The sequence below is a fragment of the Puma concolor genome, chromosome C1 (assembly GCF_028749965.1).
Source record: "Puma concolor isolate L17-30 chromosome C1, mPumCon1.1.hap2, whole genome shotgun sequence".
NCBI classification, from domain to species: Eukaryota; Metazoa; Chordata; class Mammalia; order Carnivora; family Felidae; genus Puma; species Puma concolor.
The window spans coordinates 119540036-119553149 of record NC_141674.1 but is presented as its reverse complement, the minus strand read 5'-3'; the positions used below and the strand labels follow the sequence as shown (position 1 = coordinate 119553149).

Sequence of the window (13114 nt, the reverse complement as noted above, 5' to 3'; positions counted from 1 at the left end):
ATACATGATAACCGAGATTTAAAAAACCCACAGATGGGTTGGAAGATAAAGACCAAGAATCGCCCAGAAAGCAGAACACAAAAGGAATGTAATGAAAAGCAGGAGGAAAGAAATGAGAAACTCAGGGGTCCGTTTCAGGATGTGTGCCATTTGATTAAAAGTTTCAGAAAGAGGGGATAAAAACCAAAGGGAAAGGAATCAAATAGGTGATGTTAAGAACATTGTCCAGGAAATGAAGGATGTGAGTTTCCAGATGAAAGGACCACCGGATGTCAGCAAAAAGGATGAAGGCAGTTCTCGTGGGGACACATCCCGAGGGCGTTTCAAAACACGGGGGACAGAGAGAGGCTTCTGTAGCTTACAAAGAGTAAAAATGCTCAGGAAACAGAATAATACGGCACATTCTATACCCAGCTGCCCAAATAGAAGGCCTCCAAAATTCTGGGGGGAAATGATTTTTCAACCTAATTTCTATGCCTGGGAAAACCACAAGTTAGGTGTGAACGTTGAAAAAGGTATTTTCAGATATGCAATGCAAAAATGGACTTTCTACGCACTCTTTGTTAGGTACTGGAACATGTGCCCCAACACAACTAGGGAGCAAACCAAGGGGAGGAGACAAGAAATAAAGGAATAGGATTTGCTGAGGAAAATGAAGGAAATTCTCAGCATGAGAGTGAGGGAACTAAGCAAGTCTAAAGAACCACCAGCCCAAATAAAGCAGGAGGGCAGAGGCTCTAAGAACACCGGTGGGTCTATTGGGTTGAATAGCATCCTCCCCAAATTCATAACTACCCAGAACTTTGTAGGATGACCTTATGTGGAAATAAGGTCTTCGTAGGTGTAATCAGTTAAGAAGAGGCCATACATGGGGTGCCTGGGTGGCTCAGTCGGTTAAGCGTCCGACTGTGGCTCAGGTCATGATCTTGTGGTCTGTGAGTTCAAGCCCCGGGTTGAGCTCTGTGCTGACAGCTCAGAGACTGGAGCCCGCTTCGGATTCGGTGTCCCCTGTCTGCTCTTCCCTTGTTCATGCTCTGTCTCACTCTGTCTCTCATAAATGAATAAATGTTTAAAAAAAAAATTTTTTTAAAAGAAGAGGCCACATGTATAAGGATGCCAGTTGTACTGGGCCCCTAATAATATGACTGGCATCCTTACAAGGAGGTCATGAGAGACACAGAGGGAAAGGACACATCGAGGGAAGAAGGCCACGTAAAGATGGAGGCAGAAATTGCAAATGATGCAGCCACCAGCCAAAAAACCACCAAGGACTACCAGCAACAACTGGAAGCCAGAAGAGAGGCACGGAGCATTTCAGAAGGAATCAGCCCTGCCAGAACCTTGATTTTGAACTTCCGGCCCCCAGAACTGCGAGAGAATAAATGTCTATTGTTTCAAGCCACCAAGTTTGTGGTAATTCGTTAGGCAACCCCTAGGAAACGAATCCAGCAGGAAGAAGCCAAACAAATAGGAACTAATAGATTTCCTGTTGGCATTGGTTGATTTGGAAAATAGCATTAGAGGGTTTTCAGGTTCTGGTGGAGAATTTAGGGGAATTAATGACAGCAACCCAAAACAAATAAATCAATTAGAAGTGACTCCATGAAGGGGAGCCTGGGTGGCTCAGTCGGTTAAAACGTCTGACTCTTGGTTTTGGCTTAGGTAATAATCTCGTGTTTAGTGAGTTCGAGTCCCATGTGGGGCCTGCACTGGCAATGCAAAGTCTGCTGGGGATTCTCTCCCTCTCTCTCTTTGTCCCTCCCCTGCTCATGCGCGCTCTCTCTCTCTCTCTCTCTCTCTCTGTCAAAAATAAATAAATAAACTTAAAAAAAAAAGGGGACTCCATGAAAAACAAAAGGTTAAACATTGGAAGTAAAATCATTGTACATCACTTGGCTCAAGAGTAAACAACACTTACACAGACATGATATATACATTGATTCGAACTTAACCAAAAACTAAAAAACTAATGGTAGGATGGAGAACTTTATATCCTTATCTTCCATCCTAAGGAGGCAACCGGTAACGCCTCAGATGGACAAATCAGGAAACAGCAGAATCTTGTTCAGAAACATGAGAGTGAACATTAGAAGGACCAGCTAAGGAATCTTGAGGGTGTTACCTCTGCAGAGCAGAAGTGGGGGCAGAAGACTGCTTTTTTTTTTCACCCTATTTAATTCCTTAAACCAAGTATGTGCATGACTTTAATAAAAATAACACTAAAAAAAAATTCCCTGCCTTCGGGTGCCTGGGTGGCTCAGTCTGTTGAGCCCCTGACTTCAGCTCAGACCATGATCTTGCCGATTGTGGGTGCGAGCCCCACGTCAGGCTCTGTGTTGTCAGCATGGAATCTGCTTCAGATCCTCTGTCTCCCTCTCTCTCTGTCCCTTCCCCGTTTGCACTCTCTCTCTCTCAAAAATAAATAAACATTTAAAACAAATTCCTGCCTCAATTTTGAATGCTTTGGGCAAAAACATGGGTTCTGAAAGGCTTCCTGTTCATTGCCTTCCATCTTCAACAGAGTTGGTGGAAAGCGGGAGAACCAATAATGCCTTGATTTAGGGTTCGTAGTGTGGTCCCCAGACTAGCAGTTTCAGAGTCATTCGGGGACTCGTTAGAAATCCAGAGTCTCTGGCTACACGCAAGGCCAACTGGCTCAGAGGCACAGAACGTGGGGTCCAGCCAGCTGGGTTTGACACACCCTCCATGTGACTCTTGATATTGGTTCCACTTGGAGAACCACCAGCTCAGTGAGTGGGAGCTTCGTTCGTCCCCATAAAAGCCAGAGGTATGGCCCTTTTCCAGGCACAGACTGACACCCCAGCCACCTTGCGAAAAGTAAAAGTGTCGGATAAGTCAAAAACTTCAATAGCATTCACTCCTTCTGATTCAGTGATCCTAATTCTAGGATTCCATATTATACATGGAAATAAGCTTTGCCCATAAAAGTATTCATCACTGTGTTACCTATGATGGTGGAAATCAGAAACAACCTAAATGCCCACATGATAGGTATTGGGTTAAATACACCCATAGACTAGTTAAAAATGTTTATCGGGAGAGGCGGAAGGATACAGAGCACACTTACATGTTAGTGGAAAGCAGCAGGATTCAAAATTCTCCATACGGCATGAGCACAACAATGTGGGGGGAAAAAAAACGGAGGAGGAAACATAGTCTGGAAGGAAACCCTTCCAAAGTGTTCAATAGATGGGACCGACGTTAAGTTTTTTTCTACTTAATTTTTTTTTTCTTTGCAAAGTCTTACAGTGAGCGCGTGTGTACTCATTTAAGCAACCTATCTCTGGGGAGACAAGTTGGCGGACAAATTGAGAAGGGGCCACTGCTTTCGCAAGAGAAAGGCTTCTCCCAGTTGGAGAACTTTAGACCTTCGTGAGCCCCTTCACGGTCTCCTTAGGGCTGTGCAGGCAGAGAGGCGGGGAGGGGAGGAACCCCTGATTTATGTGCTGTTCCACCCCCAGGGTCTGGCATATTGTAGATGCTCAGTAAATATTTGAGGAAGAAAGGGGGGCTTTCTAAAAACTTGTGATGGAGATGTGACAATGCAATTTTATCTCCCCACCAGACTGTGACTCCGTTGAATGATGGAACTTTCGTCTACGGCCATACCACACTGAACACGCCTGATCTTATCTGAATGATGGCACTTTTTTGGTTTGGGTTTTGTAATCTCTAGAAGCCCCTCTGAACACAAAGAAGTGGTCAAAGAAAGCTGAATAAATTATGATCCTGATATTATAGATGATGAAACTGCCCATGTTCATATGGCAAGGTCATGGCAGATCTGGGCGTCAAGGTCAGTGAACTAGGTTTTGAACTGGGTGCTTTTTGGGGGGCAGTCAACTGCATAAAGCAAGTCCCTGGTCCCCCAGCACTCTGGGACGACTGGCCTATGCAGAAATCCAAAGATCTGCAGAGTCCTCCCTACAGCTCCCGCTGGCCAAAGGTCATGTGCTAATTAGGCTGCCAAAGTCTACAGGAGGGCTCAGCAGTTCTAGCTCAGATGACTTCCCTGATGTGAGGAGATAGAGCCTCTGCCTGTAAGGATTTAGACAAGCAGAAAAGACAGCATTCCTGGCAGGGGCACTTCTTAATTAAAGGCACCAAGAAGAAAACAAATGAAATTAATGGCTGGTACACATGACTATCCTTGTAAGCATGTGAGGCACTCAGAAGAATCTGGCGATCTTTCCAGAACCCAGTGGGTAACTTACATATGTTTATCAAATGAACAGTTGATGGATGGTTGAGTGGATGGATGGATGGATGGATGGACAGACGGACAGACGGATGGACAGATGGAGAGATGTCCATCAATGGCAGAATAGGAGTTAAGGGGTTCTGGAAACAGACAGGCTTTGGTTTGAATCCTGGGTTTGCCCTTGTCTGCAGTGTGAGCTGAGGATATTACCTCATGTCCTTGAGCCAGGTTTCTTTGAGAAGCTTCTGGAAGTTGTGTCAATAAAATAATGCATGTAAAGTACCGCGCTCATAGTAAGTGCTCAAGAAATGGGAGTTATCATCTGCATTGGTCAGAAAGGGAAGGGGGAAGAGATTCGATGGAGGCTGAGTTGGCTTACTACTATGTCATCTCCTTCCTACAAAGGAATCCTGAATTTCCTTTGGGAAGCCATGTGGTTTGAGTAGCTTAAGCCAATCAGTGTATTCCTCAGGTCAGGGAACGTGTATGAGACAAAGCGGTCCAATCAGGGTGAACCTCAGAGTATTTGCTGTGAATGCTGGGACACGGCCTTTTGCCCTCCTTAGAGGTAACAAGGAAGCTGGTAGCCCAGAAGCTGGGAGCACCAGCCTAATGACAAAGGTGATGTTCCGGAAGGCAAAGTGGAAAGACACGAAGAAATGTTGTTGAGCTGCTGGATCCAGCCTCACCTGAAGTTGGTGACCCCTGGACTTTCAGACAGATAAGCCAATTAATTTCTTTTATGTTTAAAGCTGATCTAAGCCAGATTTTCTATAATCAAAAGTACCCTGATATAGAAAGGAAGCAAGAATGAAAATATATGAATAAATGTCTAAGGAAGATGAAACAAGGGTGGGGGGGTATCACATTGTAAGAGACTTTGGATGGCAGAAATTGGGGCTAAATTTTAGCTGTTAATTCCCACTTGACATACAAACAAACCAAAGCCAGGGGGTTAAACAAGAAGCAACTTGCCGAGGGGCGCCCGAAAGGCTCAGTTGGTTAAACAGCCGACTCTTGGTTTCGGCTCAGGTCATGATCTCATGGTTCATGGGTTCGAGTCCCGCATAAGGCTCTGTGCTGACAGTGCAGAGCCTGCTTGGGATTCTCTCTCTCCCTCTCTCTCTGCCCCTCCCCTGCTCTCTCTCTCTCTCTCTCAAAAATAAACATTAAAAAAAAAAAAAAAAGAAGCAGCAGCAACTTGCCTAAGATGACACAAGTTAGCTAACTTAACTAAGTGTGGGGCTGGAACTCAAAACCAAATCCTCTGACTCAGTGCCCTTTCCCACATACACACAGCCATTATACCTACGGAGAAACATACCCCATCCGAGGGCAACAAATCCCTGGAGGCACTTCTTTTCTGAGAAGAAGGAGATGACGAGGAGCGTGTGAAGGTAGAGGCCTTCCACCAGCAGCCAGGCATAGTTGGCCATGATGCAGTACTGGAAGAAAGCCATGACCAGCTTACAGCCCACCTGGACAGAGAGAGGCAGGTGAGCCCCAGGCTGGGTAACCATGGGCTTCCCTCTGGTGGCCACCCCCAAAGGAAGTGACACGGTATGCCGCAGACCGAGTCCCTGAGGTTCATGGCCCTCCCCTGTGGCCTTCCATTATCGGAAGACCAGGCCCACAGAGTTCTCTAGAGGGTGGAACTCAACATGCCAGCCAGCTCAGTCAAAAAGGTTAATGGGCCATCACAGAAGCAGGAACTACATTCAAATTCTGGAACTGGCTGCCAGTTGTAAACCTGTGTCAGATGTCGCCCGACTGCCAAGTTCCTCATTTGCAGGTGAGAAAAGAAGCCTGGAGAAGGAAAGGGATTTCTGAGCAAAGGGTTAACAAAATCCTTTCCATGCTGTTTCCCCAGAAACGGTTGAAGGGATGTACCAATTACGTTAGCAGGCAACACTGACGGTGAAAATGGCCCCTGACTGGCACTCTGCATCTGTTCCGGAGAGCTCTAAATACCGGATGGGGGCACTTGATTCAGTGACATTACAGGCTTGTCTCTTGCCGGAATCACTGGAAGCTATGCCTGGGGGGATGTGGGGCATGGGACTTGGGCGCCAGCAAGGAAACCATTCCCACGCTGCAAGGGTCCCTTTCCTTTCACTGAGCTGTCCCCTGGGGAGAGGACAGCTCCTGGAATGGCCCGAGGGCTGCTGCATGGACTGCTTCGAGGTCACATCCACAGAGGAGAGGCACCTGGTACTGTCCTGCCGGCCAGCTGTGGTTCCTGCCTTACGGCCACCCACAGACTCTGCTTCTCAGAGGTTCCCATGCTTGGCTCGCGAGTCTAATGTTTAGTAGAGCCCTAGAAGGTTCCTTGCGGGGCATTGCTGGACTTCCCCGGTGCTGGTCAGTGAGAGGGTAGGGTCTGAATTTAAGTCTTCTGACTCCCACACTGGTTACTCTTACTTCAGCCTGCCAATCTCCCTAAGGGACAGGGCCCTCCTGCAGGGACGGCTCAGTTTAAGGAATTACAGATGTGAGTGGTGGGAAAGTGACAGGCAGGTTGACTGAACCAATCTCAACCTCCAATCCCTTTCTCTCTTGTTTGCCTCTGCTGTGGAGACTATGATGGTAAAAAAAAAACAAAAAAACAAAAAACCTCAATCTCCCAGCCTCCTTTGCAGTTAGGTGTGGTCACATGACATGGTTCTAGCCAACGAGATGTAGATGGGTGTCTTGGGGTGAGGATTCTTTCCCACCATAAAAAGGCAAAGCTGCCCAAAGACAAAAAAAAAAGTTTCATCTTGACTCTTTTTTTTTTCTTTGTGCCTGGAACATGGATGTGAAGCCTGGGGTTGTGGCAGCCGTCTTGTAAACATGCGGTGTAAAGCATGGAATCAAACATGGCAGAGCAGAAAGAGGGAAAATGACTGGGCCCGCCATGGCATCATGGAGACACTGTGCCACCTCTAGATTGCCCATCTGTGGACTGCTTATGTGGGAAACAACTCCTGTCTGTTTAAGCCACTGATGTGCAGTTTTTTGTTATATGCAGCGAAAGAGAGTCTCAACTGATACACAGAGAGATATTGCTAAGAAATAAGGCTCTCTAAGCACTCAGAAGGAGAAAAGTGTTGGACTTAGCAAAACAATTGTTGTACTGCAGACCTGTGTGTGCAGACATATAGGCATACGCTCATACTTTTCTTTCTACCACCAACCTCAACCCTCTTTAAACTTGACCATCTCTCTACCGTTAGGACTCTGCAGATGAAGGGAAAAGACAAGCCTTGCTATACATCTAATTGCCACAGTGGCTAATCCACTCCTGGATGCTGGGAGCTGAAGGGCAGCCCCCAGGGGCTTCCTGACAAACTGCTCTCATACATGACCCAGACCTTGCATGGGGAGACATGGGACTCTCCCCAAACCTCCTGGCCCGGCTCCAGTACTGGGCCCTCTACGAAGCATTGGGTGCAGCCTCGCAGGGACCTTCTGGAAAGGCAAAGTGGCTACCACCCTCTCCAAAGTCAGGCTGGGGAGAGCGGGCCGGCCTGGCCACACCCCAGGGCACGCAGGCATGTTACCCTGTGGGCATCACAGTGAGCGACGTCGTCCGAAGAGAAGAGGACCGCGTCCTTGATGAAGTTGGACAGGGCACGCAGGATGAAGGACACAAACAGGTGCATGTGGATGTAGTTGCGGGTGCAGTGGAGCCTCCTGGAGGGAGAGAATGCAGGGCCATAGGGGCCAGAACCACAAGGGCTGTACAACCTCGAGCAAGCCTTTTCACCTTCCAGAGACTTTGTTTCCTTCTCTGCTGGAGGGGTCAGCATCGGTTGCTTGCTCCTCGTCTTCTGGTACGAGAACCACGCTCTCTTATGGGGAACCCACTGCAGCTCTGGGTGGGGGCAACTCCACCCTCCCACCCTGTTGACAGACTCGACTAATCACAGTATTCCACCCCTGGCTCAGGTTGGGCATGTGATCCAAGCCCAGCCTATGAGAACAACCCCCGCCCCCCATTCCCCCCAGGACTTTTCATTGCATCTAATGGAGAAGAGGCTCTTTTTGTCCTGGTGTTACCTAGCTGGTGCAAGGTGCCCCTGCAGAGAGCCTGCCTGAGGATGTGGCCAACGCAGACTGGAGAAAGGGAGGGAGACACATCTAGTTCTGCTGATACCTTTGACCACCTCGAGCCGGCCATTCCTAAAGCCAGAGACCCCTGAACTTGTCAGTTATGTGTGCCAGGTCACCTTTGCTTTCTTAAACTGTTTTTTTTTTTTCAATTTTTTTTTAATGTTTATTTATTTTTGAGACAGGGAGAGACAGAGCATGAACGGGGGAGGGTCAGAGAGAGAGAGGGAGACACAGAATCCGAAACAAGTTCCAGGCTCTGAGCTGTCAGCACAGAGCCCGACGCGGGGCTCGAACTCGCGGACCGCAAGATCGTGACCTGAGCCGAAGTCGGATGCTTAACCGACTGAGCCACCCAGGCGCCCCTTCTTAAACTGTTTTAAGGTGGATTTCTGTTTCTTGTACCCAAGAGTCTGGCTAACATACTTGTAAAATGGGGGTGATAATACCTACCTTAGAGCATTGTGTGAAAATCAGAATAGTACATGTAAAGCAACTGTGCGTTGCTTTAGTTATATATACCGAGTCAATGTTGAATGCATAAAAGAATGAACGAGGTCTCAGAAACATCAATGTTTTGCCACAGGTAACATTTAGATCAAGGGCTAACAAAGTGGCCCACCCAGACCTTCCTTTCTCTTGGCCCGAGCAACTGAAAAAGACCCAAAATCTGTGTCTGCGGAAGGCTGGGGAGACAGAGAGCTGGCAGTGTGTTCTCACCGGAAAGCACAGAGGACGCTGAGGGCAACCAGGAGCATCACCAGGGAGGAGCTATAGCCCACGGTGTACATGACCTTCAGCTTCAGCAGGTACTCGTGCTGCAGAGAGAAGCATGCATCAGTCCCAGCCTGAGTGCACCTGCTCAGGCTGCTTGAACCTTTCAACTCTTAATGCTGTGCTGATCCGACTCCACGGACATCAGTTCACAGACTCGGAACACCTTGGCTTTGGTAAAGATCTTGGGGATCATCAGATGCCAACTCAAACTTCTACCCCATGTATAGGACCCCTTACCCCCACCCCGAATTCAAGCCTTTGCTGGAATACCTCCAAGGATTCAGGGCTCACTGCCTTTTGAGGAAGTCATCTGGTATACAACAGGGCAGAATATTAGATAGTTTTTTCTCATGTGAGACTAAAACCTATTTTAAATTGCAGCTATTTGTCCCAATTCTGCTTCTGGAGCCACTTAAAATAAACTGAATTTGTCATGTACCTAAGACCTGTCATTATTTTTTTAATTGTTTTTAAAAGGGTTTATTTATCTTTGAGAGACAGAGCGTGAGGTGGAGAGGGACAGAGACAGAGACATAGAGAGAGAGGGAGAGAGGGAGACACAGAATCCAAAGTGGGGCTCCAGGCTCTCAGCGGTCAGCACAGAGCCCCACACTGGGCTCGAACCCATGAACCATGAGATCATGCCCTGAGCCCAAGTCGGAAGCTTAACTGACTGAGCCACCCAGGCGCCCCTCTGTCATTATTTTTTTTAAATAAACTTTTCATTTTAGAATAGTTTTGGACTTATGGAAGAGTTGCAAAGATCTTAGAGAGGTCTGTCATTTCTTAATACAGCTTTTCTACCCTCTCATCTCTCACATGTATTTTAGCCTTACATTTTTCCTGTGCCTTCCGTATCTTTCCACAGTCCTTTATCCTTCTGCTCAATTAATATGCTCCAGTTTGTCAATGCCCTTCCTAAATAAGACACCCAGAACGGACAGCTGGAAAGATCTAGTGTATTCTCTGACCAGGAAGGGGTAGAGTGGGACCATCACCTCCCCGGACCCATACACTGCGCTTACACTAACACAGCCAAGCAGGCATTTACTTAACGTAGCCAACAGCCCCTTCACATTACTGACTCATCTTTGATTCAGAAAGATCTCAATGGAGGGGCGCCTGGGTGGCTCAAGTTGGTTGAGTGTCCAATTCTTGATTTCCGCTCAGTCCATGATCTCATGGTTCATAGGATCGAGTCCCCATGCTGTCAGCACAGAGCCTGCTTGGGATTTTCTCTCTCCCTCTCTGTCGCTCTCTCTCTCTCTCTCTCTCTCTGCCCTTCTCCCGCTCATGTGCACACACACACTTTGTAAAAAGTGTTACACTATGTACACACTACGTAAAAAGATGCTAGAGGTTAATAATGGTTAACTTTGGATGATAAGTTTGTGGCTAGAGTGGGTATTTTTATTTGTATTTTTTCTACTCTTTTCATTTTTCTCCAGTGGGTAAGTACTATGGTATAATCAGAAGAAGAGGGTAATTAATTAAAAAAAAAAATAATAACAGGCACAAGAATAGTATTGGGGAAATCTTGCTGACAGCTGTTTATATGAAAATGACCTTGAGGTTCAAATGGCCCAAGCTCCGTGGTGTTAAGAACTGTACCGGAGGGAGGGGCACCTGGGTGGCTCAGTCGGTTAAGCGGCCGACTTCGGCTCAGGTCATGATCTCACGGTCTGTTAGTTCGAGCCCCGCGTCGGGCTCTGTGCTGACAGCTCAGAGCCTGGAGCCTGTTTCAGATTCTGTGTCCCCCTCTCTCCCTACCCCTTACCTGCATATGCTCTGTATCTCTCTCAAAAATAAATAAACATTAAAAAAAAAAAAAAAAAGAAAGAAATGTACCGTAGGGAAAGAACACAGGCTTCAGAGCCAAGAGACAAGGTTTCCAAACCCACGACTGTTACTCACCAGCTGTGTGACCTTGGGCAAATTACTTAACTTCTCTGAGCCTCAGATTCCTCATCTGTAAAATGGGGATAATATCTACCTTGCAGGCTCATTGGAAGAACAAATAAAGTATCAGGTAGAATATCTAGACAATGCCTGGCACTTAGAAGACACTCGGGGCATGTTCATTTTTCCCCACCTCCACCCTCCACCCCCATCATCCACCCTTCAACATGAGTCACCAGTCCAAGATTATGGTATGAACTATGAGGTATAAGATAGCTGCTAAAAAAATTAGGCCTCTTCTCAGTTACAGTAATGAAGTGCTGTGAGGACAGTGGACAAAGTTGGAACGTTTGGAGTGTTTCGTCCAGTTCTGGGCATCATGCTATTTTAAGAGGCACATTAACAAACTGGAACATTTCTGGAGAAGGGAAGAAGGCATGGAAAACACTGGGCACATTATGCCTTGAGGAAACTAACAAATAAACTTAGGGAAGAGAAAGATTAGAATGATTGACAGGTAGAAGCGTAAGACCCAATCGGTGAGCTCCAGTGGGACGAAGTTACCAAGAAGAAATCTGACTCAGAGTGCCCGAAAGTTTTCTGAAAGCAAGAGGTGGCCTTCGATGGGATGGCTGTCATGTGACATTGAGCTTCCCCACTAATGTGACGGCGGTCCCAGAAGCCAGGAGCCACCTCCCAGGGACAAGAAAGAGAGCCAAGAGGGTGGTAGGTTGCATTAGATCCATACTGCCTAGACTTTGGGATAGTAAAGAGCAGTCAGATGTCAAGAAATTAGAGGCCCCAGGTGTCAGCCGATAATCTTGCCACGGGCAGGATGAGCCGCATGCTAGACGGCATGAGCCTCACTCCTGAGGACACCTGATTTTGCAGCTCTCAGTTCAGAAACAGATTTGGGCCCGTCTGTGGCAGCGTGAGGAGGCATGGGGTGACAAGTATGGGGCGTTCAGGCTGATTACTCTGCACTGTCCTGTGGCTGGGTTCATTATTGCCGGGGGACCCTCAGGATACCAGCCAACTCTACTCATTCCTATGTTATGTCTTTAAGTTCGGACCCAGAAAAAGCCCTGCTCCTAGGGGGCTTGATATGACCTGAGTGCCCCAGCCCTCGATAATCTATAATGGTGCACCAGTCCTCACAGGGCATCGGGTCCAGAAGCCCTGGATCAAGTTGCCTGTCTCTGCTGCGTTTCTTGACTAGGCCACTTTCCTTCTATATCCTTTAGAGCAGGGGTCAGCAGGCTTTTTCTGTAAAGGGACAGATAATAAACGTTTTAGAGTTTGGGAGCCATTTGGTCTCTTGCAACTACTTAACTCTGCCCTTGTAGTGCAAATGGGCGTAGCCATGTTTCAATAAAACTTTAGTGGCAAAAGCAGGCGGTGGGCTGGATTTGGCTCAAGAGCTATAGTTTGCCCAACTCTGCTCCAGGTAAGCAAACCTGGTCTTTCTGCTAATCTGAGTCCGCTATTGACTTTTGTTAATGAATAGAGTATTATGTGCCAAGTAAGGAAATTTAAAAAAAAGACAACCAACAAATGTATACTTCCATCACCCTTTGATTAAAAGAAAAAAGACATTTCAACAATAAGAAATAAGATGATTCAAACCTCAGGATAAAAGGCAAAGTGTGTGGACCAACATCTGGGCACGAGGAAATCACGCTGGTCGGGAAACCCTTCCGATCTTGGGAATTTTAATTTTTTAATTTTTTTACGTGAGCTGAAGTCAAGGTAAGTCTCCTTTCCACTATTTTTGGCCAATTAATATTCTGAGTTAAGTCCAAACTTTGCATTTACCTTTGTTAACTCTTAGTTCCTTGTTTGGAGATGTTACAGTTTCAACCCTGGATGGATATGATGGTTAAGGCCCTGGGCTTTGTTCTTTCCCAGCTGATTAGTCTAAGCCAACAGAGTCTCAAATGTGGTTTCAGTAGACATAACTCACAAAAACAAGAGGTCCCTGGGGTCTCAACAATTCTTAAGAGTATAAAAGGATCCCAAGGCCAAAAGGTTTGAGAACCACTGGCCTAGGCCTCTCCTGTATTCCACCCCCCTGCCAGGGACGGTCGAGGGGTGGGCAGGCTCAACTCACTGGGCCACTGAGAT

The 13114-nt window shown here is 47.0% G+C and overlaps 1 protein-coding gene across 3 annotated transcripts in view; it reads right to left on the bottom strand.

The window, feature by feature from the left end:
• The window catches only part of SCTR (secretin receptor), a 77664-nt gene that overhangs the window by 14646 nt on the left and 49904 nt on the right, over positions 1-13114 (bottom strand). For 2 of the 3 annotated variants that reach the window (XR_015255164.1, XM_086718416.1), the window contains exons 5-7: positions 9035-9132; positions 7765-7897; positions 5547-5700 (exon numbers count right to left, since the gene is read on the bottom strand). Coding sequence is in view for 2 of the 3 variants with exons in the window: in XM_086718416.1 (XP_086574542.1) it covers positions 5547-5700; positions 7765-7897; positions 9035-9132 (385 nt within the window). In the remaining variant the exon portion in view is untranslated. The remainder of the gene's footprint in view (positions 1-5546; positions 5701-7764; positions 7898-9034; positions 9133-13114) is intronic. The other variant, XM_086718417.1, reaches the window with a different exon arrangement.